The sequence below is a fragment of the Aulonocara stuartgranti genome (genome assembly GCF_965226115.1).
Source record: "Aulonocara stuartgranti genome assembly, chromosome: 20".
Taxonomy (NCBI): Eukaryota; Metazoa; Chordata; class Actinopteri; order Cichliformes; family Cichlidae; genus Aulonocara; species Aulonocara stuartgranti.
In genome coordinates, this window is record NC_138956.1 from 14137242 (window position 1) to 14163012 (window position 25771).

Here is a 25771-nt window from a genome sequence, read left to right on the forward strand (position 1 = left end):
ACTAAACATGAATGATTCAGAATTGAGCACAAATCATATCAAGTTCTAATCTGAATGGACATTTTAGCAGTGTACAGGTCATCCTACAGAAATAGAATATCTCCAGCAAACAGGAATCTGCATATTAGGATGTTAACACATTCATACCAGAATCTTTTGTCCAAACACACAAATGATTATTATACCATTACTATTCTTCTAAAGCAAATGAATCCAGGATTTCAGATCATTTGGCCACTTGATGTTTTGAAGTCTGGTTTCCAAAGAACAATGTTGCTTTGCTTTTATCTTGGCTCCCTGTGTCTGTCACGGAGAGACAAAGAGCCAATCAGATAAAAGAGAAAAGAGCATTTTACTTCACTACCAGTTTTTTTTTCAGGTAAATATCAAATAGCTCAGCCACACGAGCCAGATCATACAGATCCACATCCACATAAACACAGTTTACTAGCTAGCACTGACAAAAACATTTTCAGATATTGCTGCACTGCAGGCCTTCTCGGCCAGCAGGGTTGTAAAAATTTCCAGATACAGTTACAGTATCCAGTTACATAGAAATATATAGGAAAAAAGCTGCAGACTGCCTTTCCTCACGGACTCAGTCAGTTTTGAATCATACTGAATATAAAAAAGTTTATGTCAAAAAGGAGGATAAAGAAGAATGCTATTTATCATGTGATTGTTTTTTTTTTTTAGCGTGTAGGGAAATTCATCCTGAAGATTTCACTCCATATTCTAGACCCGGGTTTGAGAGTTTTTTACTGCTGTATGTACCATAGAAATCATATGGTTCCAGCTATACAAGATAATACAACAACATCTTAAACACTGATGGCCAGTGCAGGTGCACCAGCATGTATTTATGGATATATTTGCCATGTGAGTCGGACGATCAGAGAAAACTTAGACCACTAAAACAGAGAATGTCACAGAGAACTTTGAAAGAAACGCCTCATATTTACCTAAACAAACACGCATCTATTTCACACAAAACAAGGTGACTGAATTTTAGCCATTGAAGTCATATTAACAGTATATTGCCAGAATTTTCATCATGATTCAATTGCTATTGTGAGCCTTAACATGTTTAATATCCCAAAAACTTTGTGCACCTGCAAAGGATGCAGTGCACACTAATATGACTGATTTAATATTTAGAGCTTGGCACTCACACTGCACACCCTACATGTCATTTTCTTAGGTTCTTCCTCCATGAATATTTTCTGCAGCACATCAAAGGTGCATTTGAGCTCACTTGGAGAGCTCAGGTTTCAAGCTAGATGAGAGCAAATTTGTGAGGTGGCTCCTTGTTCCCCTCTGATAACAATTCCCAGTCTGCATTTCAATTTCAGTGTCTTCTTATCTAAACTGTCACTAAATATGGAAACACAGGATACTTGTGCAACAGTCCTACAGCACTACACATTGTTATATGATGAGTAGCTTTGCTACTTTCTTTGAGGGAAATCATGTTTCGGCCTTTGTTTTGATGTAATGAACAGTTCTAAATAAAACAGCAGAAATCAGCAGAAGCAGGAACAGTAGATGTATTATTAACAACTGCTACAAATATTATGTTTAGCAAAGGGAATGAGGGGAAGTGGCTTGAACTATTTACACTATGTGTCCTGCACCCTCCAGCACTGATTTTCATCACATCTAAACTGCTGTGCATTTTATTTTGTCTACAGATTTCTTAAAGAGATACCCATCAGATAACTTCCAGGACACCCTGCCCTTCAATATCAACATGTCTGTCCCATAAGTATGTTGAGAGTAGCTGAAAATGCCAGAGCATACTCTCGGTTGAGCAACAGTTACATCAACAGTCACCTGTGTGAAGGTTTTATTTGTCTGCTGGGGATTTCTTGCTGCCTGCCTCCAAGATTTGCACTGAAGGAGAATTTCATAAGAGTGAAGGCAGACACAAATAAGATTCCACAGACTTAGTTACGGGCTGAGGATACAAGCTGCTTACTGTGAGGTGAAAGAGAAAAGTGGTCAGGTAGATGGAATGTAGGGCTGTAGGGGGATGGCGCTAGAAAGGGGTGACTGATAGAAATCTAGCTAAAAGGTGAGGACAGGGAGGGAATGTGGAGTAAGAATATTAGACAGGCTGGGTGGGAGTAGGAAAACAGAGGAGATAAAGACAGAGAGATGAGATGGATAGATGATTGTTTGGCAAAGAGAAGTGGAGTGCAAATTTGATTCCAGCACAGTGAGGCAGTGTAAGATTTTAGCTAGGAAAAGAAGGAGTAGGTTTAAGACCTCAGCTGTCAAAAATCCTTCACTGATACACAAACTGTCCTATAAGACTGTCATATGAGTTAGCTAGGTTAGCAGCACTTCCTCACAAATCTGCTGATCTGCTAATGTTTGGAGACTAAATTCTCGAACCTCATTGATTCTTTCATTCATCAATATCAACCACTGAGGACAACATGCAAAGTCATTATTAGAAAGATGGGCAGATGCCGGTGGCACAAGCTGCCAGTTTATCAAGTCTATCATCATGATTCCAGTCCAGTTGGAAGTGTTGTTTTTTTTAAAAAATTTTATAAGACTAAGCCTTACAAACTTTATGTTCAGCTAAGGTGACCACATTCTAGCTACATTTCCGGACTTATTGTGCTGATGTTAAGTTCCTTGCCATTGTTCTTGGACTCTAATAGAGTAGCTTTGTATGATTTGCAAATTAATAATCCCTATGAACAACTTTTACTGAGCCTTAAAATCAGTCATTTTACTTCCCTCTTATGTAGCTTTACACCAGCTTTCTTCTGACTGGCTGTAGCTTGTAAACATTTCTTACATTTCCCAAAAGAACACTGACCAAAATATCACACTGCCTTCCCTGCCTTGCATTCTTCCCATACTGCATCCCAGTGCCAGGTGTTCTCCAGCTAAGCCACACACAAGAACCCGGTCATCTACATGTTGTAAAAGAAAATGTGATTCATCAGAACTGGCCGATAAACTACGTGATAGGTTTGTAGCTTGAACCCATCCACTACAATCCACTAAATCACAGGTGTCAAACTCCAGGCCTCGAGGGCCAGTGTCCTGCAGGTTTTAGACGTGTCCTTGATCCAACACAGCTGATTTAAATGGCTAAATTACCTCCTCAACATGTCTTGCAGTTCTCCAGAGGCCTGGTAATGAACTAATCATTTGATTAAGGTGTGTTGACCCAGGGTGATATCAAAAACCTGCAGGACACCGGCCCTCGAGGCCTGGAGTTCGACACCACTGCACTAAATCCACCTACAGTAGTTGCCCATTTGATTGGACCACACATGCCAGCCTTCGCTCTCCATATGCATCAGTGAGCCTTAGCTTCTTTGACTGATGTATTTTACAACGGAAAAAAATACAGTTAAAATTATTATTTAGTCTAATCCCTGAGGTTTTCATTTACACAAGAAATTACTTATACATACACTGACCTAATTATTTCGAACTTTGGCCATGTAACAGGGAGAAGCATAACAGGTCCCCTTGGTGTACGCGTGAGGTTTAGATGCTCAGTGAATGGCTACATACAGCATCTGATTATTGGAATCAGGCATCAAGGTCATTTATTTAGCATTCAGTTATCACTCAGTGTATAATAAATATGAAGGACATATTCATAGTGTAGTGCTGAACAAATTCAAATAACATGCAAAAGGTCTCCAGTTCAAAACACAAAACCCTGAGAGTGTTGCACGTGAAATAGTATCAAATCAAATATATGGATCCATGTGCTATAGTGACCTGGAAGATGAAGAATGTCCAGACTCACTAGGAAAGCTAAAGCTAAACCCTGTAATAATAGCATGCCTAATGCTCTGTTTATACTTCCTGATTTTTTTTTTAAAGTGCTCTTTTCAGGTAGGTCGTGGTTAATGGATGTTGTGGGTGTGGAATGGACGACCCTCGATGTCTGAATCAACAGGGGCTGCTCACTCTTTCCTCAGAACTCATTAGGAGACCTTGGGGGTAATTAGAGACCAGTGACCTTTAGTTTCAAGGTATGACTCAGGCCTTGCATTTACTCACCCCACTGAGCCTTTATTGAAATATAATTGACCAAGTGAAGGAAAGAAAACTTCCCATGTTAATGTGTAAACAATGGATGACAAAAAATAGTAAAATTCTGCCATCCTTTATTTTGCAAGAGGCATTCGGCCTCACGTGTCCCGGCTGTTTTCACACAAGTATATATATATATATATCATTCCCTCTCTCTCTCTCTCTCTGTCTCTCTACATATATATATATATATATATATATATATATATATATATATATATATATATATATATATATACATATATATATATATATATATATATATATATATGTGTGTGTGTGTGTGTGTGTGTGTGTGTACTTGTGTGAACGAGAAGCTGGAGAAATACCAAGGGCTCAGAGAAGAGCTCGAGAGGATGTGGAGGGTGAAGGTAACGGTGGTCCCTGTGGTAATCGGAGCACTAGGTGCGGTGACTCCCAAGCTAGGCGAGTGGCTCCAGCAGATCCCGGGAATAACATCGGAGATCTCTGTCCAGATCTCCGATGTTATATATATATATATATTAAAAAATAAATATATATATATATATATATATATATATATATATATATATAAAAAACTCATCCATATACAATGAATATAATGGTGAGATCTTTAGGAGACGTGGACAAGCTCTCCAAACTATAACCACACCTTCTGTGTTACAACAAAACATTAACTCCTACCTGCTGATGAGTCACAATCCTCGAGCAGCTACAGCTAAATGAATGCAAAAGAAATACCATATAATGTGATGAATTTGATAAACATGACTCACCAACTTGCAATGAGAGACTACAAAGAGTAATCATAATTGATACAATAATTGATTTTACTTTTATATACTCCTGGACCGACGGTCAGCTGGGGGGTTGCCTCTCCTACAGATTTTAATGGAGCGAAACACCCATGCATGTGGATGGAAACTGTCAGTACTCCACCAGCAAATGATGTTACATAAGAGAAGTGGGATGTTTTCATATGGGAGCCTGAGAGCAGTTTAGATGGTGGTGGATAGAAATAAAAGAGTCAGATAATTCCTGAGCTAGTAGCTTTGGGAGCTGCTGGATGACAGCATGAAGCAGCTAAATGAGATTGCTTCTACTTTTAAAGTGTCTTCTCTTAAACTTTCAAACTTGTAGCAATCCGATGTCATCAGTAATTTTCTGTGTAATAGAGCTCCACCACCAGTGAAATATCCCATCTGGATAGGAATTAAAGTTGTAAATTATGCTCTTTGAAGTTTAAAAGGTCACTTCAGTGCTGTGCCCAAAAGAGCAAAGCGGTACAGTCAAAGTTATTGGGAATGAGAAGAAAAATATCTCATGAATTTCATTATTTTGTATCTGGGACCACAGCAATCTATCAGACAGATATATTTGTCTATTTCACTAAAAGACTGAAATTTCTTCTATTTCTCCCAGCCCCTAATCTCTTCAGGGAGCCGTACTTGGAGAGAAATTTTTCTCTGAAACGCACAAGACCTGTTTGCATCTGTCCAAGGGCAAAGTCTGTGTGGTCGGGGTCACGCATGCCTGGAATTCATTAAAATCTGGTTGAGACAAGGCTGAAAAAATGCATATCCAGCTGCCTAACAGCATTGCAGAGCATGTAATATTAATAATGAAAGGAGTTATGTTTCAAAATTAAACATCTATCATCATTTTAAAAAAGTGACACCTCCTTTAAAACGCTGGCTGACAGGTTGGTACACAGCACGCCAGAGTTCTTTTCAAAGGAACTTACATAACTTCATTCCTTGGTGGAGAAAATAGTAGTGTAGTATACTGCTGAGTGACGGATTTGATTTTTGCATATGGCCCAAACTCAAACAGTTTCCATGACTGTGCAACCTGCTTTCACACCAAGTAATATGAGTGAGGGATTTAAACAAAAAAAGGGTTACATTTTTTATACTGGTCTGTCTGTTTTCATGTAAAAAAAAAAATCTGTAATTTTGTTACTGTGACTTAGCATAATATGGTACAATCTAGCAAGCAAACTAACATCTATTAACAGACAGACTTGTACATAAACCCGCATGTGTGGATGCTTTCTATAATAAGAATTACTGGGAGTAGCCAGTTGGAGATTAAAAGGAGGCTAGAGCCAGTGGGGAGCTGGCTAGATCAGAAGACCCTCAAAGAGTCTTCTGGTCTAGCCAGCTCGACACTTCCTGACCCATCCAATGGCCATTGATATGATTTATTGTCAAAAGTATTGTAGGTGCCAGAGGTCTGCTTTAAATTTTAATTTACAATTAAGTTCATGTTTGTTTTATAATTCATAGATTCGTTGCATAATTCATCTTTTCAGGATTTCCAGTGGAAATTGGCCGACATATCCTCAGCATAACCATGTATAATATCCACAACACTTAAAAAAGAGGTTATACACACACAATACGATAATATTATGTTGAAGCACAGTACGTATCACTCCGCCAGGCTCCTGACTACGGTAGCCGTAATGCTCCGACAATCCATCAAGCAGTCCAGGTTCGTAGCTTAGCAAAGTAGTACTAAAACATTTGACAGATTTTCGAGCGCCGTGTACGACATAAAATCGTTTCGAGGTCAGTAAACACAACCAGAATTCATACATAAGGCACACGGGGTTATAAGGGGCACTGTCGATTTTCAGAAAAATCAAAGGGTTGATTTTAAGTGTGCCGTATTTTCCAAAAAAACACAGTAATAATGACGGCCCGCTAGCATGCTCTACCAAAAATAGTGCTTTGTTGTGTGTCTGACGGACAAAAGCTAAACCAGTTCCACACCACTGAAGTTGCAGCATTTTTACAAACCAATTCTGGTTTATCCGATTCATTCAACGATTTGCTTTCGCCGCCATGCTTTTTCCGACGTGTGCATATGAAACCAAAGGCACTGCGCATGCGCGTTTTACTCATATTCTATCATTTTTCTATCGTTGCCCAAAATTACACTGGTATTACCGTGAACGGTATAATATGGCCCAGCCCTAGTGTATACAAACAAGTACCTAGGGATGCAGACTGCTTTACAAACATTTTAGAAAGAATGGGAGCTCAGTGAATTCCAGTGATAGGATGCCACCTGTGCAACCCATCCAGTTGTGAATTTTCCTGACTACTAAATATCCCACAGTGAACTGTTAGAAGTATTATAACATTGTGGAAGTGATTGGGATCAACAGCATCTCAGCCAAGAAAGTCATAAGCCAAATAAAATCACAGCAGAGTTAATGGGTCAACTTTCTGCAGTGTCAATCACTACAGATCTCCAAACATCATGTGGCCTTCAGATTAGTTCATTAACAGTGCACAAAGAATGTAATGTAAAATTCCAACCTCCCCTTTAGTATGCTTGTTAGGAAAACTGGATGAGGTCACTACAGAAACTAATACAGTCCACATGGTTTTTACTGCCCTATGCATCGCCAAGAAAACGGTCCTCATGAACTGGAAAAATAAAAATAATCTTAATTCTAGCCAATATAGAAACCTTCTAATAGATCACATTAGTCTCGATATAGCCTCTGCCACCACATTAGATCAATCCCTCTGGGCTCCTTTGATCGGCTCCATCACCTAGCGGGGGTAGGGGGTCGTGGTTTGGTCCCGCCTTAGCTACTGTGGTTCATATGGAGTTGGGATGGGCTTAGGGCGCCTGGAGGACCCCTAGAGACGTTATCCCTGGAGGGCTTAACCCGGGGGTTGTGTTCATAACCTGGTTAGTAGCTCTGGTCACTCTTAGAGGTTGTTCTCCTCGTGGCTGCATGCAGCGGGGCTGGAGGATGGTCTGTACTGGTGGACGTAGGTTACTGGCCTGGTGGCCTGGCTGCCCCTGAGTGGATCCGGGGCAGGCGTGGGGGTTTGGGGTTCGGGGGTGCTTTGCCTCCGTGCTGGGGCTCTGGCTGGGCCTTGGGGGCTTCGGTCCTCGTCGGTGTGTCACCGAGATTGTGAGCGGGTGGGTGCATGGGGGCTCAGCCCTGGCGCAGGGGGCCTCTTGTGCATCGGCCTAACTGGGGGGCTCTTCAACTGGCAGGGAGGTTGTTCCATCGTTGCAGGAGTCCACTCTGCAGGTGGGGGAGAGACATAGGAGAGGTGGAGAATAAACTTAACCTGGGTGTCTGTTGTCTTGTGTAGTCTGGGAGACGATTGAATGTTGGGGTGGGTACAGTTTCCTCTGTGGTGGGGTAGGGTGGGCTGCCCCGGGTCCTGTGGGGCTTGGCAGTGCTACCGTAGGCCCCGGTCTGGATGGACCTGGGCTCCCTTGCCTTGGTGGGTACCAGAGGACGGGGGGTGCCTACTGGGGTCAGCAGGGGAGCTGGCCCTAGGGAGGGGCATCCTCCCCTCCCTCCTTTTCCTCCCCATCCCCGGCTACCTCCCTCTTCCCGCTCCACCACATTCACCCACACAGGTAGGGCCTTGTCACAAGGGTGCAGGGGAGACATCCCCCCCCCCCTCCCCCTCTTTCCCCTTCCGGCCACCTGTGCCTCAATTTTATCTCACAACTTAGACATCCACATTACTTACAATCTCATAACACACACATATATATATAGGGCCTTGAGGGTGGGCACGTTAACGGCGTCCATGCTCTCCCTTGTTTTAAATGCACTTTAGAACAACACGCAGCAACACTACACATGAGCGGGAGGAGGGAGGTATGGGGTCTTCACACACCCCCGTTCTCTGCTAGCCATTGGGGCGGGGGGGCTGGGAGGAGATGTTAGCTGTCCGATTGGCCTCCCTGCTGCTGCGGAGCCTGGGATGGTCTGCTTGCCTCCACCCCGGGGGGAAGGGTAACATCTCTTGGGTATGGGTTCTGTTTCCCCCTCTGGGGGCGAGGGTACCTGGACCCGGGGTATAGAGTATGTTTGGGGAGTGTGATTGTGTATACATGTCCATTTATGTCAATCCTTACGTTGGGTGAGTTCTGAGTGTTTGTATATGTGTGCATGAGGGTGGGAATGCATGTTTGTGTCTGTGTGTGCCTGTTTCTCTGTGTCTATATGTCAGGTCGGGTCTTAGACTCCACCTCTCTGGGAACTCCCAGGCCCTCCAAGGCCTATCTCCCCTCACCACACTCCCTGCCGGTGACTGATGCCCTCAGGGGTCGGTTGTGGTTCTTGGTGTCCGGGGCTGGGCGCCCAGGTATGTACCGGTTCACTCCCGGTGGCTACCTGGCGGCTACCTACTGGTTAGCCTACCTGGCGGGGCCTGGCGGGGCCTGGCGGGGCCTGGCGCCTGTTGCTCGGTCAGGCCTCCTCCGGGGTGTGGTGGGCCCTCGGGCCTCTGGCCTCTGGGCCTGCGGCTCGGTTCACTCTGGCTCAGCTGGCTGCCGGCAGAGCCAGCGGGCACGCCGGTGCAGCCCCCTCTAGCTTCTGCTCAGTGGCTCCTGGGTGACGCCTCGTCTGGGGAATCTCAGCCCTTCCCATGAGGGTGGCACGGATGCCCCTCCAGTGGTCCTCCTTGGCTCTCGCACTCTGAGGCCTCTGGATGTCTGGGGCCTGGATCTCCTCCATGCCTGCTTCATGCCCTGGGGGACGGGGCTATGGCTTGCTACATCATCTTGCAGACCATTACATATGGAAACCATTTAAATACAAGCGCGCTGATCCACACAGGTATGCACACGGGTGTTCACTGCTCGTAGACTTACACCTTTCTTGGCTGCTACTTCAAAGCACATTGTGCGCTGTCGGTCCTGCGTGCTGCACAACAACATTGAATATTTAGTATTTACTGCTGTTTACACTTAGCTAGATTAATGCGATGGTGTTGTGTTTAGTATGTTGCTTTGTTTTGTTTTTTTGCTTGTTTTCTATTCTTCTTCTCTCAACAGGTGATCCAGGAGATTTTTTTTTCTCCCCCCTTTCTCACTGTCCCTCTCCCCTTCTGTTTTTCTTTTCCTTCCTTTTTCTCTCTCCCTTTCCTATCCCTCACTCATGTCTGTCCCGTCTGTAACATCTGAAAATAAAATATAATAAATAATAAAAACAAAGGTCGATCAAATGGACCAATACAGTAATGCCACGATGATCCATTTGGCAAAGTAAATCCATTGGGTATCCTTGTTGGTCTTCAGACAACAATTCTGATGGCTAAAGAACCAAATGGGACAGGCAAAAAAAAAAAAAAAAAAAACAGTGCACAGAGCTTCTTGGAATGGGTTTGGATGTCTGAACAGCTGTGTCCAAGCCTCACATCACCAAGCACAATGCAAAGCATCTGATGCAGTGATGGAAAGCATACCACCACTGGACTCTAGAACAGTGGTGGACGCTAGAGAACATGTTCTCATGCTTCTCGATCCGGCAATCCGATGGACGAGTCTGGGTTTGGCAGTTACCAGAAAAACGGTAGTTGTGTTACTGCATTGTGCCAGGTGTAAAGATTGGCAGAGGGGGAATCGTGGTGTGGGTTTGAGGTCAGGACTCTGAGCAGGCCAGTCAAGTTCTTCTACACCACATCACCAATTCATTCCAAACATATTTGGAATGAATTAGAGTGGAGACTGCAAGCTCCAAAATTAGTGTCTGACCTCATACATGACATCTGACAGAATGGTAGAAAAGAAAAAAAAAGAAAGTGAAATACACTCCTAAATCTTATGAAAGGTCTTCCCAGAAGAGGCTGCTATAGCTGCAAAAGGTGGGCAGACACCATATTAAACCCTAAAAATGGGATGTCACTCAGGTTTATATGAGTGTACAGACAGATGTGAAAATACTTTCAGCAACATCATGTATATAGATATAGATTTAATAAGAAATGGAGTGGTTACCTCTAGGAAATGAAAACCTTTCAAAGATGATTGATCAATAGAACTAGAATAGGTGAAAAATAGAGAAACCTTAAAGATACCTTAAAGATAACCTTCAAATCAAAATGTATACCTGCAATTTTTTTTTCTGACCTAAATTAGTTTTTAATGGTTTAATGGTTGCTACAGACTCAGCTCAAGACCTGCAACAAATATGAAAGTAAACACATTAATGAAATGCAAAAACGAAGGTCAGGCATCAGTGGTGTAAAGCATGTCAGGATGAGCAAAGTGTAGAAGCCAGGTGCCGCTAGTCAAATGCACTTCATTAATTGATCACCAGCATGTGTGAGCACCTCCATAAAAACTGAATCTTTGCCAATTTGTAGTCTGGAGCATTCAGGTGTGTTAACACAGTGCCACAGTCTTCACAGCACTCTATGCCCAGCAAAGTCACCTCAAGGTCAGACCATGCAATCAGGGAAACTGCAACAAAACCAAAGAGCTACACACAAGCTCACACCAGTACAATTAGAGAAAGACTGTACAAGTATGGCCTTTTTGGAAGGGTTGAAGATGCATAATCATAGTGCACAGTGTCACATTTGGCCGAAAGCAAACATTCAAACACCTGGTCTTCCTAAATCGCTTTACATTTAAGCACAAAAGTAAAAGAACAACAAAATCTTCAATATATTCTTTGTAAAAACCTACTGGTTAGCCTACTGGTTTCAAAGCATCATGTTTATTCATGTCCATCTAAATGGGAAAAAAGCTATTTGCAAGCCAACTTAACAGTCCTGTACTTTACACAGATGAGCACATGAACAGTGCAGGTATACAGTACATCCTCCATCCCTGTGTGGGCGGTGAGAGAGAGGCATCAGCTAATTTGATGGTGGAGTAAGAGAAACTCAAATTAAATTTACACAACGACCAGGCAACGTGACACAACATCTCCAAGGACAAACGCTGAGTCATCAATAAATTAGATAAGAAGAAGTGCCTGAAGAGATGAGTGTTTGGCATCTAACACATTCTTGTAGAAAGCTGTGACAGACAAGTTCATGAGCAGGAGACAGATACGCAGACAGACAGACGCAAACAAGCACAACCTCTTAGCTCAAAGCTGTTGACAAGAACAGCTGAAATTCTCAGAATGTGAATGCAGGAGAAAAGAGATCACATATTTATTGTTGTGTTCTTGAGAAAAAAATCCAATCATTACCAAAGTCCAAAGCTGTAGCTACCTAGGTATGAAAAAAGAGACTCACTACAGCACTGAAATAGCGAATATCAACAACCGGATCACTGGGTTTCGTCGAGTACCACTTGATATGAAGTGCCATCAAAGTTCAGAAGCACTGGGGTCTATCTGTAATTTGGTCTGCCTATTTTTAAACCAAAGATGCAGCCATGTGCTTTCGTATTTGTTTTGATCACTGATCCCCGAATTTGAAAAATATGTTTTTTGAAAAACTGTTTTGCAGACTGTAACTGTAGTCAATTCATTCAAAAACGGTTTCACAGACCAGTCTGGCTATTATCTTTAACCTCCTAAGACCCAAACTCTTCAATGGCATGCATTTTTAATTTCTCTTTGCTATTTGGGCTGACTGGGACCTGATGAATGTAAAAACAAAGAATTACGTGATTTATTTATTTTTTTACCGGATTTTTGTTACTGAGAAGAATGAGATCCACATATGAGGACAGTTGTTTTAAATGTCGATAGAACAGTGTCAGTATAATGTCCTTGTAAGTGGATATCAGGCCCTTGTAGAGCAAAATTAAGTATTTTGGTCTAGACAACCCAAAATATGACATCCACATATGTGGACATCAGGCCCTAGGAGGTTAACTAAATTTGTAAAATCTGGAGGTCATTATGACAAAATAATAAATCTATTACCAAAATACTGTAGCGTACAAAAGTCTCAAACGACACCAATTTCTTTATATTTTGTTTTTGTGTAATTTGTCATACCTCAGCCTTCTTTCCTTTCTTACTCTTTTGTTTTAAGAATGCTGTCTTGAGAGACATCTTTCCACTGACACCATTTCTGATGAGGCTTCGTCAAATAGTAGATGAATCAATTCAAGCAGATCAACTCAACTCAACTTTATGATACTGTCACACTATTCAACATTAGTAAGCTATTAGCAAGTGCTTAATTCAGCATTTATACATCATTATTCTTCCTTAGTATGTCATTTATAAATACAGATATGTTTATCCATCTGTTACTGTTACACCAATAGAATAGAATAGCCTTTATTGTCATTGTACAGAGTACAACGAAATTGGAGTGCCACTCCCTTGGTGCAAGTTTCAATAATAAATATAAATGTAAAATATAAAAAGTACAAAAAAAACAATCGTAAGTACTCAAACAATAGTATGTACAATATATACAGGATAGCAGCATTAATATAATGAGCATGTGCATGTGCATCACTGCTGTACATGGTTTATCTATGTACAGCTATCACTGCTAGTAATAATCAGAATCATAGTCATAACAGTATATTTGCATTTATAAATGGCATACCAAGGAGCAGTAATGATGTAAAGATACATAAATGATGAATTAAGCACCTTCTAATACCTTATTAATAGCTTAATAGTGTGACATCATTTCTTTTTTTTGAGGACATGACTTTCAGAATTTGCTCATCCGGTGTAGATTTTTTAGACATGCCACTTCTTCCTGTTGTCTTTCACTTGTCCAGTTTCCTTCAATTTCTTCGAGCACACACCACACACCATGCTAAGATTTCCTGAGTTTTCAGCTAATAGCTCTTTGGGAATCACCTTGTTGATGCAAAAATACCATCATATGCCAGTCAAATTGTGTTATCTTTGTCTTTTTCTAATGAGTTAATTAAAGAAATGGGATCCAGTCATGGCTCATGACCTTTGCATAGTAATGTAGGGGGAATATTGGCAGAGACCACATCACTAGCTTGGTTTATTGCGGTGAGCTCGGCAACATCAAAAGGCCTGTATTTACACAGAAGACAACAGTGGCTGGTGGTCTGTACAATGCCAGTATCCCTGGCATTGAACAGAAACCCCTTGTCACTACATTCAGCCAAGACCAGCACAGACCAGGATGCAGGGATATCATTATCCAAGTCAATCACTGAGAGAAGAGAAGTGAGCAAATACAGAGCTTTTAACACAAGGTAACACCAGAGGTTGCATTTCATTGTCCATCATTTTGACAGACAAAGCTGTAAAAAGTGAACTGGTCTGTCACAACGTAATTTTACCTGCCATTTTAATCTCTTTCTACTTTTCAGTGAAACTGAGTCATATCTAATAGTGCTGCATTTTCAAAAACAACTCAATCACAATATCTAATGTAAAGGACAGACCATGCATTTAGGAGAGCATGAAGAGAAAACAGAAACACTAAAAAAGCAGATAAATGAGCCTAAACAGGCACATATGAATTAAATGTATTTGAAATGAATTTGAATGTAATCAAATTGAATCATTACATCTCCCTCAACAGACAAGTTTTTGTATCATATTTTATTTTATCCTAAAGACCCTTCCTATGCTGCAACAATAATTCAATACTGAAATCATGAGGGATGTCATCAGTTCCCAAACATTTCTGTGAATAACCATGAACCTGAAAATCCAGACTATAGAACTCCTTTAGTTCTTTTTAAGCCACTCTGTAAGTTAAACAAAACTATTGTGGTATTGTGGAATGTAAATAAATGACTAAGTTGTGACTGATATTATTAGAAACATTTTTTATTACATTTGTTTCCAAGTTTGTACATAAATGAGGAGGAGGAGGCTTGTCTTTCTGTCATAGTGCAAAAAAACCAGTGGTATGGAATATATGGTATTTACAGTATATATAATATATAGATCTCTATATAAATATTAATTAGCAAAATACTCAGTTTACAATTGTATAAAAAACAGAGTGCTCCAAAACACAGAGGCAGTCATTGCCTAACACATAGCTAGGATTTGATTTTGAACACAGATGGTACGTATGATTTCTAACAGTCGCACAATCCTTTGGCATTATTATTGTTTATCTAGCTAACAGTATTTAACTTGTCTATACTGTGGAAGTGTCGCTAAATCTATATCCTTTTTAATGGCCAGTAGAGGGCGACTCGTCTGATTGCAAAGCTTACAGTTATATTGTGTCTGTGGGGAAACAGCCCTCAGCTGTTTTGTTCTATGACCTGAGAAAACACTTTCCTAGTGATGTTATGGTCTCACTATGAAAGTATTTACTAATTTGAGGTCACACTGAGTAAAACACAAAGTTTATGACTGCCCATCTTTTAAATACAGATGACTTGTTTGTAAAAATATGAGACGTGGCGTGTATACAGATACATGGATACATGATCGATCTCTGTCTGGAAGCATAGTGAACTAACACTGGATTACTTTGATACTAAAAACAGGTTTTCGTGAGTCTGGGGTAATTCTAAGTGGATTTATGTCAGTTTCACAACCTTCAAATAAGTCCTGTAATTGTGCAAGGTTTAAAATCTGATCTGAAACACAGAGCTGAATCACCGGGGAACAGAAAGCATCTCTCCCTCATCCATCCATTATGTTAATGAAACCCAAGAGGGCTATAGTGATCAAACAATTTAAATTTTCACTGATCATTGCCTTACTTGAATTGAGTAATTTAGGCACTTTAATGCATTTTTGATGAAGACAGCAGTTTATGATGTCTGTGTAAATGTATGCCCTGCTTTAGTCAGTCTCATCTTCTGTGAAATGACTGTAATAAGTTAAGCTATGCGGTGAAAAATGGACAACAGTATTAAAAAACATCTTCCTGACTCCTCACACACCTCTGTGAAAGTGGAAGTGACCCATTTAATGAGTACCACCTACTAAATTATCTCTGAACGATATTAAAAGTAATTAAATCGCCTGCAGTTTTATGAGGCCAAGATGCTCTTTTTGACCCGATTGCATATTGTGTTATTTTTGCTATCTCATCTAAAGTTCCTATATTTAGCAATCACAGAAGCTTCAATGATGCAGTGCACGCAGCCCTGATTGGGTGAATATACTTTGATTAAAACATTCACATGTGAAGTGGAAAAAGAACGTCTGATTGATTGAACGGGCCGGTATCCTCTTGTTACACAGCCACGTTCTTTAGTCCTTTTTTAAGCTTCCTTCCTGTCATACGCTGCAGCCTTATTACTGCCATAGCATTTATTCCTGTAACTGCCCAACATCCAACAGCTAACTCTCTACAGTCTTAAAGCCCGGATGCATGCATCAGGGAGCATCTGTCAACAGAAACTAAATCAGTGAACTGGTCTGACTTACGAAAATACCTGTAGACAAGTGTATACAGATGCATGCCTGTATAACAGCTCTCTGCATATTAAAATGGATTGAGAATGACAGGGTGGAGGTATTGTTAGATTGTGATCAGTTCAGTAGCTGCAATTTCCTGGAGATCACAGAACATGTTTTCAAATAAGAGGTTATTAAGCCTGTCAGTCATTTTTGCTTCCTTTGACAATGATCTCCTCCAAGTAGGATTGATTGGCAAGCAGTGAGGAGTTGTTTTTCTACCTTGTTAGATGAGGGGGAGTTACAGAGCATTCAGACCACAGCACTCTAGCGTTGCAAAGGTTGGCGCTGGTGTTCTGTGTTTTTCCAGGTACCAGTGAAATATTACCTAGGAAAACTGTGCATTTGCAGGCTTATCTGATGCCAGAACTCACAGGCAGCTTTTTAGTCAAGCAATTTCACAACTTAGTTAACACAGCAGGAATCGTTTTATCGTTTCTTCTGACAATTGTGAATTGAACTGTAAAAGTGCACCATTCACACAAAATTCTTGGGCGTGCAAGATTATCCAGCAGAATTTCCTGGATGGCAGACATATCCAGATGATTGGTTCCTATTACAGATCAAAGTATGTAGTTCCTGTGAGCCATGCTAAACCTTCCTGCCACTATAAACACAGAAAGACCACTAAGACAGTACATATACTATATCACAGAAATTCATAAGGAACACAGGCACTCTTGATAATTACAGAATAAGAAAGGTATTTCAGCTGCTGAGGACTGATAAAATCTTGCTGCAGTAAAAATACATTTGACTTTAGCCAGATGTGGAGGTGCTAATTGGCAGCTGTGGATGTCTATGTTGCCAGAGGGAAATGCTTCCTTAAAAATATTTTAAAAATGGTATTCTTATTAATCATTTGAACATGCATGTGTGTTTTAAAGATATAATGCACTTCTTAGAGACTATGGATATGGGCACCCACACATTTCATCTAGTTTCAGAGCTAAATGTGGAAATGTTCAAATGAAACCTAAAATGTCAAGAGCCAAGAATATTTTATGGTTACATAAAGAAAAAAATGGACTAGTAAAAATGCCTGGTGATTGCATTGATTATATTTTTTGTATTACGTAAATGCAAGCAGTTGTACTAACGAACTTCTCACTCAGAGGTCGACTGTGCACATCAGCAACTACTGGGCGACCATATTAAGGCAACCTATATTAAGGTCACGTGATTGGAGGCAACCTGTCTCCAAACAATTGCAGTGTGACTTACACTGCTTGCAGTCACACTCAGACAGACTTGATTAAGGTTTGCAAATAACTGCTGTCTAATTTATATATGGTTTCTAATACATTACAATTAATCTGAGTCAATGTGTACAAGTACAACTTTTCTGAAACGCATCTCTTTGCACTACAAGACTCAACTTAAATGGTTGCCAACTGTTTGTGTTCTGGTTATCTTCCTATACAAAAAAGAGGCTTTGAAGCACCTCATTCATTGTGCAGTCAAATCTCGGTCCAGCAAAAACTACATCACTACTTGCGGAATCTATGAGGTTCTGGCTCGACTCTGAATGTAATTAGGCAATTTTAGCAAATTTATCACATTCAATGACCTATTATCACAAACAGAATGCATGTAATTGCTACCTTGACACCATTCAATTGCAACCCGATAGCAGACTAATTCGTCTTATGGCCGTTTTATCAACGTCTTGACACCAAAGTCACTTTAAAGATAGAAACTGCTACAAGCTGCAGACAAAGTTCCTGTCTGTGAAGCAGCCATTTCAAAGGCAATGAAATCCCAAATTTATTCCACACGTTTGAAATTATTTTGTTCATGTCATGGTCTCTGACCACTGCTTTCCCTAATGTGACTGTGGCATTATTGAGGTGAATATGTTGCTGCTGATGCATCACACTAAGTAATTCTTCTTTCAAGCTAAAACTAACTGATGACTGAGAGTCCTGATAAAGCTGATATATTAAGTTAGGCCAACTTTCAGTGAAGAGAAAGCAAAAAAAAAAAAAAAAGCTTTAAATTTCAATCAAACATTTAGCTGATGTGTTTTTATTCAGTTAAAGAAAACTGATTTTACAGATGTGATGTATTTTTCTCTGTGTGTGAATATTAAGTAAAATCCACTTGAGCACAGAAAAAAAGTAAATGGGTGAATGAGTCATGTTGTGTAAAGCTCTTCAGGTAGTGCATTTACCATCTCTTACATCAAAATAATAAATTTGTTTGTCACAAACCTTCGAGCTAGAAAATGAACTGAAAATTCATGTGGGTTTTCTATCATGCAAGTATGCGTAATTTTAGAAGAATGTCATGGTTGGAAGCTGTATGGAACCACTGTGGTATCTACATATATTACACCTAAACTTTATAATTGGAGAAAAAGAAATCAAGCAAAGACCACTAACTCTAATGCTTATAACACTAACCCACACACTGGCTTAGACAGTTAGCTGACTAGCTAAGTAGCCGTAAACATAAAAGCTAAGTTTGGTAGCACATATTGGGCTTGCTAGCTTAAAAGAAGTATAAAAGTTGACATTGTGAAATAAAATGTCCTTATCAAAATACCTAAAAGAAAATGTGTCCCTGCAAAACAAAAAGGTTATTTTTAGTACTGTCAGAGTTAATCTTGTTAAAATGACGTTAACGCCATAACCGCATTAACACGGCAAATCTCCGTTAGCAAGTTAGCGTGGATCGCCCTGTGCCTGGGGCTGCACGGCGCTAACGCATTAAGAGCTAAACGAACTAACGCGTTGACGCCATGCAGGTCATGCAAGGGGCGATCTGCACTAACTCGCTAACAGAGATTTGCTGCATTAATGCGGTTATGGCGTTAACGTCATTTTAACAAGATTAACTCTGACAGCAATAGTTATTTTATAATATTAAGGTAATCTAAAAGATGATTATTAACAGTTCATAACAACATTGAATCATCTGATTTCATAATGATAACTGACTGTATATTAAATGGCCTTTTTTCATTTTTTCATGTCAAGCTGTATCTCAGTTTTTGATTGGTATTTTGGTTAAAGGGCTGATGTACAGCAAGCTGCTGCTTTTCACATCAGCAATAAGTGCAGTAAATGCAATACTGTTTACATATACCCCTAATTAGTGTGCCACATGAGTGCACTGAATCTTCTTAGAATTACTATTGATGTACATCATAAGATTTGCATTTCTTCTGAAGTGAATCAAGAACATTTGCCTTGTTAACAAAAGTTTTAATCCTCTTTAACATGACTTTTAATCTTGCACACTCTGCACATCTAATAGCTCCTCCTAAAGACTGTACTACTGATGCACATCAGAGTTATGGAAGTCTTTAACATAAGCTTTGCACTTTTTGTTAATGCTGCACGTTAAACGTTTATTGTGCAAGTTCAATTTTCTGTGGATCCGAGAGAGAGCACAAAAAATAAGCGACTTAATGATAAAATCCAACCTCTACTCTTTGCTTGAAATATTATTTTTTAAATAGTTTTAAATCTTGAATCTTCCCTGTTGCCTCTGTTTGTTGATTAATAATAGCATCTCCGCTAATTACATCTTCCAGCTGCAGTGCATGTAGCAACAGGCGGCTCAGAGCTCTTCTCCAACATCTGCTTGTGTGTGCTGGACTGAAGACGAACCTCACGCACTACTTCACCCTGTCTGTACTGGTTGGAGCCCAGTCGCTCCTCAGGCAGCCCTCACATCTGTGATCAGTCATCATCGCCCAAGCCTGAAGACCGGTGGTTGGACAGCTGTGCTCTCAAGCTGTGATTTGAGTAACTCATTTAAAGCTCAACTGTTAGGCTTTCTTAAGGTATCATTTCTTGTCTGAGATAGTTAAGCCCTGTGGCCTCTCAAGCTTACCACACTGCTCTACTTAGACTGCAAAAAGCTTTGGTGCCAGGAGGGCAAATGAGGGGAAACACCAAAAAACTATTACAGAGCAGTCAGATTATCAGATGCAATGGCTCACACTTTTTTTGCTATGATTGTATTCTCTAGTCTATTCTAGTGGAGATAACTGATATCTAAATTCACCAATTGCATTTAATTTCACTGACTACAACACGTGAACCTGTTGAACTCAAGCTGTTATGCTCTTTTTCTGTTGACTTCCTTTCACTCTGAAGATTGCTAATTTCTCCTTTTCTGAAAATCATGTTTTCTTTTAACTGCCATTTTTTGGCCAGCATGTCTTAGTCCTTTTTTTAATCACTTGTGCTTTGAAAATAAAATGAACACGAGGTGGTGGAGAGACAGCCAGACTTGCTGCTGTGGAGGTGAGTGGCTGTGAAATGTTCTCAGTATGGCTTGGCTATTGACAGCTCAGAATCAACCCCCCACCCCCCACCCCACTCCCCAAAAAAGGGAAAAAATTGAGATATCACCTAAATTTCTACATGGGTTTGTAAAATCAAGATGTGTGAGTGCAGCAGTGGGGGTGGAAAACATCCTGCCATGGAGGCGTAATTATGGACAATTTTGGTGTTTAGAAATGTAGCAGTTTGATGGAAACCACTCAAAAATAGTGTTTGAAGGTACATCTGTATGCAACACTTGTATTCTCTGAACTTTTTAGCTCCGGCTGGTGCATTCAAATCCACTGTGGCCAACAGCTATCGTGCCAATGGCATTATGGGGAGAACAGTAGGAGAAAGTAAGTGCATGAACTCCTTTATCAAAACTTTCTGTCACAATTTTCCCCAGCTGTCTAACAACTCTGAGGCTATTTTGTACCATATAAAATGTATGATCTGTCAAAGCTGCTGGATCTGACTGATCATGTTTACATACACAGAGACATGTGCATCCACACACCGGTCTAATAAGAACCTGACACATGCACACTGCTAGCAAAACTAACAAGCCTAACACCTTAATCAGACTGTCACCCTGAATGTGACTGAGAACATGGTTGTGTCCACACGTACACGGGTCATTCTGTAAACTTGATAAACATTTTATCCTCATGTCAGCAGTGTTTTTTTCTGAATATGAGGTATTTTATATAAAATGAGATCTTTTTTTTAAATGAATTCATGGAAAAAACTGTTTTAATAAAGATCCCTGCACAGATGGATATTTGTTTTCCATGCAAATGTGTTTTAGGTCTCAAAAAAACTAAAAAGTTGAAAAACTGTGAAAGTTATGTTTTGTTGTGTAAACTAATTAACAGTGGAACGTAAAAAAGTCATTTGGTGCTCATTAAAATGTATTCACATTTAGCATTCGGAAGATGTATTCACTTCATAAATCATTACACTGCACACAATGTACCGGTAGCTGTACTTTCAGTACTTGGTATTATCAATACTGATCTTGTATTTACTTTGTTTCAGATCAATACTACATCTTGCAGTATTGTGTACTAATAAATAAGTTAAATATGAGTCATTTATCTGTGGTGTGCCTTATTTGTTTTATTATTTTTAATGTATTTAACTTCATTTTAGGTAACACAAACTAACAAAAAATAACCCAAATCCATCCCCAGCAAACAGTTTTATTTAAACTTAATCATCAGTACCAGCACTTCAGACTCTAAATGGTTCATACATACCAGGATCTGACTTGGAGAATGTGTCCACATCCAGTAGACTCCTGTGGAAACAATAAAAAAGATGTATTCATTCATTAACATTCGCTCCATCCTATTTTTATCTCTTTTGTTCTTAACTCTCCTGCATGTTTACAAAGGTTTTCATCTAAACCCTGAAAGTTAGGTCATGGGCAAATTTAAACTGCTCCCCAAGTTATTCTGTGAAAACAAACATCACGAGAAGCCTTTCTGAGTAACGCTAAGCCAAAATGAAAGAAAAAATTAAAAAACAAAGCACTGAATGATTAGTGAAGGACTGATCAGCAAGATAAATAGGTAGCTGGTGACTCAGTTACTCTGGCACATTTTGTGAAATATCTTTCAGAACCAAAGATTAATTTCCCAAAACATGAGCAGAGAAACACTACATGACTCTAGCTCGCCAAAGGTTTTTACATTAATGTGTCAAAAAGTTTTAATGTCAATTAATGAGTCCTACAAAAATGAAAAACTCAAACCCTTTGGTACTGTGTGAAACAGGCTGGTGATTTCCAGTCATTTCCACAATGACTTCTAAATTTTCCTGTCTTGTCATACATACATATTTCTCTGCCAGTGATGACTTGATGTGTCAGACTGTTAGTTTTCTGAAGGTACCTGCTATTATGCATCACAGTGAATACGCTTGAGATGATGATTTCAAGAGCACAAGGTTTTGCAGTTACTTTGTGGAATAAGAGCGCTTACATTTGCATCTAATGTGAGGAAAAATAACTGTATTTTTCTTCAATCTTCACACAAGTGCTAGTACATACAGAAACGGAATATTTCTACTGTGTGCAGTTGTACTCTAAAAGAACAAACTAATACTGGGAGTCTGTCGTGGTAATCCTTCTGCTTTCTTTAGCGACAGGTTGTCATTAGCGTCACACCTGAAAGATGTATATAAAAATAACAGTTGTGCAACTTGTAGGCAGTAATGACAAGTTACCAAACAGAATGAAGAAGGTACTTCCTGTTGTCCACATATTACAAAATCAAGTGAAAGACTTCACATATTTATTTGGACAACTGTCACCTGAGAAATGAACCAAAGTAACAGACAAATCATATATTATCACATAATCTATGGGCTTTACACTTTTTATAGTCCAAAACATTATGTAACATGATTCTGCCTTTTCATTGTATGTCCACAGAATTTATGATTTGGTTGAATTTCAACATCCACACACAGCGTGATTGTATATCATGTAAAACCACTCTGAGCCATGAAGTGTAAAGCCAAAAAAAAGGAAAGCACACACTTTTGCTCACATATCAGCAAATAATGCAAATCATGTGGTCCTTAGCAAGTCTTGAAACTAGACAAATAACCACAAAACATGACATTTTACACCATGTTATTATTTAATAACAGAAATTAAGCCAAAATGCAGAAACAGTGAGTGAAATAGTGCATTCGTATTTCTTCTATGAGGGTAAAACACTCCATAGATTAGCTGTAAAAGTCTTTATAATCATTTCTAACAAAAGTTCATGTCATGACATTCATACGTTTGTAAAGTACTGATTTAATTACTCCACTGGTTAATTCACAAGTAAACTAATATTCAGAGAAGCCTTATGTGTGATGTAATCCCAAAGATTTCCCTTGGTTTGTGTACATGGATCTTTCTACTGTATCATTTCAACCCTACTTTTGTTAGGTTTAGTCAACAAAACTACTTGGTTAAGGCCATGATTTGGCTTCAGATTTCACATGCTTTAAAGCCCCAAGGGTTGTCTCGTGTCAGTCTGAAAAAAAGAAAAAGTATTTCTCACTGAAATGTATCAGTATATCAAGCTGTTGCTCAAAAAAAATCCAGAAACAGTGTGCAGGATAACTCTATCTTTGGGAGAAGAGATATCATAAAAATGAAATGCAATAGTGCAATTTTGCCCATCTAAAGAAAATCAGTTGCCCGTCTCTACATGCTTACCAGAACCTCCAACATCATTAAAGAGAGTTATATAGAGGTCTGTTCAGTCTGGTTAATACCCTGATGTATTACTTCATGTTTTGTCCTGCACACAGTGCCCAGAAACTCACATTATGCTGGTTTTTAAACTTTTAAACAGAGCTAGACATACTGTTTCCTCCTGCTTCCAGTCTTTATATTAAGTGGTCAGCTGTTCCATTTGTCATTGTATCAAACAGAAATTCAGTAATTCAAGGCATAGATACGGTCATGCATTCAGTGTGCAAACCCAAGGTAAAAAACAAACAAACAATCAAACAAAAAAACACAAAGAACTTTATCATTTATCTCTTCATCTGAGCTCACCTTTAGCTCACACTGCTGTCAGGTGTCTAGCCACTTCAAATCTGTCTGATCTTAGAAGGGACAGCACAGGAGCAACAGCTATTCATTATTCAGGAGTGAATTGGAAAGACCGTCAGCAGACCCAGGTAGGCAGGGTGACTGACAGTCTGGAAAAGCCCTGGGTGAGCTTCTCCGCTTGGTCTGTTAGTCACTCAGTCAACTGTTCAGCTAAGGCATCTGTAAAACTGTAAATCCAGCTGTAGAAGTTCTCTTGCAGGGTTACAAATTAAACAGGACAAATTAAACGGCTGTTATCAGTGTATTTATTTGCAGCATTTTAACACTCTGTAACTGCACGTGCTATTGCACTGTGCCTAACACACAGCTCACCATCAAGGCATGTCTATGAATATCAGTGGCACGCTAGGGCACTGGCCAGACTTGATGCCATATGAAAATATTTTCCACGATTTTTAAACCGCTTTAATACATATGGAGGCAACCATGAGAGCAAAGGGCATCTGAAAGCATAAGGTCATCGATAGATAGATAGATAGATAGATAGATAGATAGATAGATAGATAGATAGATAGATAGATAGATAGATAGATAGATAGATAGATAGATAGATAGAAAACATCAGTGTTACATGAAAGAACAAAACATTCCTCACGCACATCTGATGAACTAATTTTTCAGCATATTTTACCCACAGTGGGTGAAATAACAGACTCTAGATCAGGGTTTAAACTGAAAAGCATCTACAGTACGTGTACGGGAGTTTGCCCTTACCTGCAGGACACGGTAACTTCTATTTTAGTTGCGGGGACTCTGGTGTTGAGAGGATCGAATTCCCCTATTGATGCCATCATCTCGACTCACGAAGCTAATGAGCATCCGCAAAGAAATAAGGAAAAGAGGGTGAGAGGGGAAACAATCTATTTAATCACTACTGGATCGTGATTGCGGTAAATCCATTGTAGAGATATTCCTCTCTAGGGGTTTCGTTCCTGGAACAGCGAGCGGCGGGGGAGGGGGGAGAAACTGTCAGGTAGAGAGAGAGAGAGAGGGGGGGAAAGTTGTGAGGCAAATGTAAAGTTCATTCATCCTTCGTGCGTTCACCGTGCGCTCCCGGTATCTGTCCGGTGCTGAGGAAGAGAGGAGGGAGGAGAGCGCAGCCAACCGGAGGCACCGGCAACAGCAAGGTGCTTTCTCCACCTCTCTATCTCCCTCTCTCTCTTTTCATCGTCCTCTTCCTTTGTGAAATATTTTCTGGAGCTTACATGCTTTTAAAATAAATTAAAGTGAGTAAAATTCCTCAGATCTTTTCCTCTCGTCCTTTGCCTGTCTGTCACCAGCGGGCAGAATATTTCCACGTGTGACAAAATGTAACGCCTTTTCTGTTCTGTGGCGCCAGAGACGCACCCAAATTATCCGTTTAAGTTGTGTAAGACGACATGTAACAATGGACGAGGACTTGGACCACTGAGGAAAGCATGTGTGTGTGTGTGTGTGTGTGTGTGTTGGTGGTGAGGGGGCAGCGTCTTTTGTAAAAAAAAAAAAAAAAAAAAAAAGATTCAAGAGATTGAAGTCTGAATTTATACCTCAAAATTCATTTATAAAAATCCAAGATGCCTCTATTTTTCTTTTTCTGTGTGTATGTTTGTTTTTGCTTTTAACCAGTGGCCCTAATCCTCTTCCACACAAGTGTATGGTTTGTATTAAATGTTATGCAACAAGAGGGTGATGCAAGCTCCGTTTTTGTCTTTC

At 39.9% G+C, this 25771-nt stretch overlaps 2 protein-coding genes across 2 annotated transcripts in view; one reads left to right on the forward strand and one right to left on the reverse strand.

Annotated features, from left to right (window-relative positions):
- cpne9 (copine family member IX) overlaps nt 1-24873 on the reverse strand; it is a gene marked incomplete at its 5' end in the record, with an annotated part of 115862 nt that extends 90989 nt beyond the window's left edge. The window contains 2 exons of the mRNA XM_082519173.1: nt 21717-21757; nt 24794-24873. Coding sequence (XP_082375299.1) covers nt 21717-21757; nt 24794-24873 — 121 coding nt within the window. The remainder of the gene's footprint in view (nt 1-21716; nt 21758-24793) is intronic.
- LOC309697331 (uncharacterized protein) overlaps nt 1-25771 on the forward strand; it is a 521790-nt gene that overhangs the window by 291754 nt on the left and 204265 nt on the right. The window lies entirely within an intron of this gene.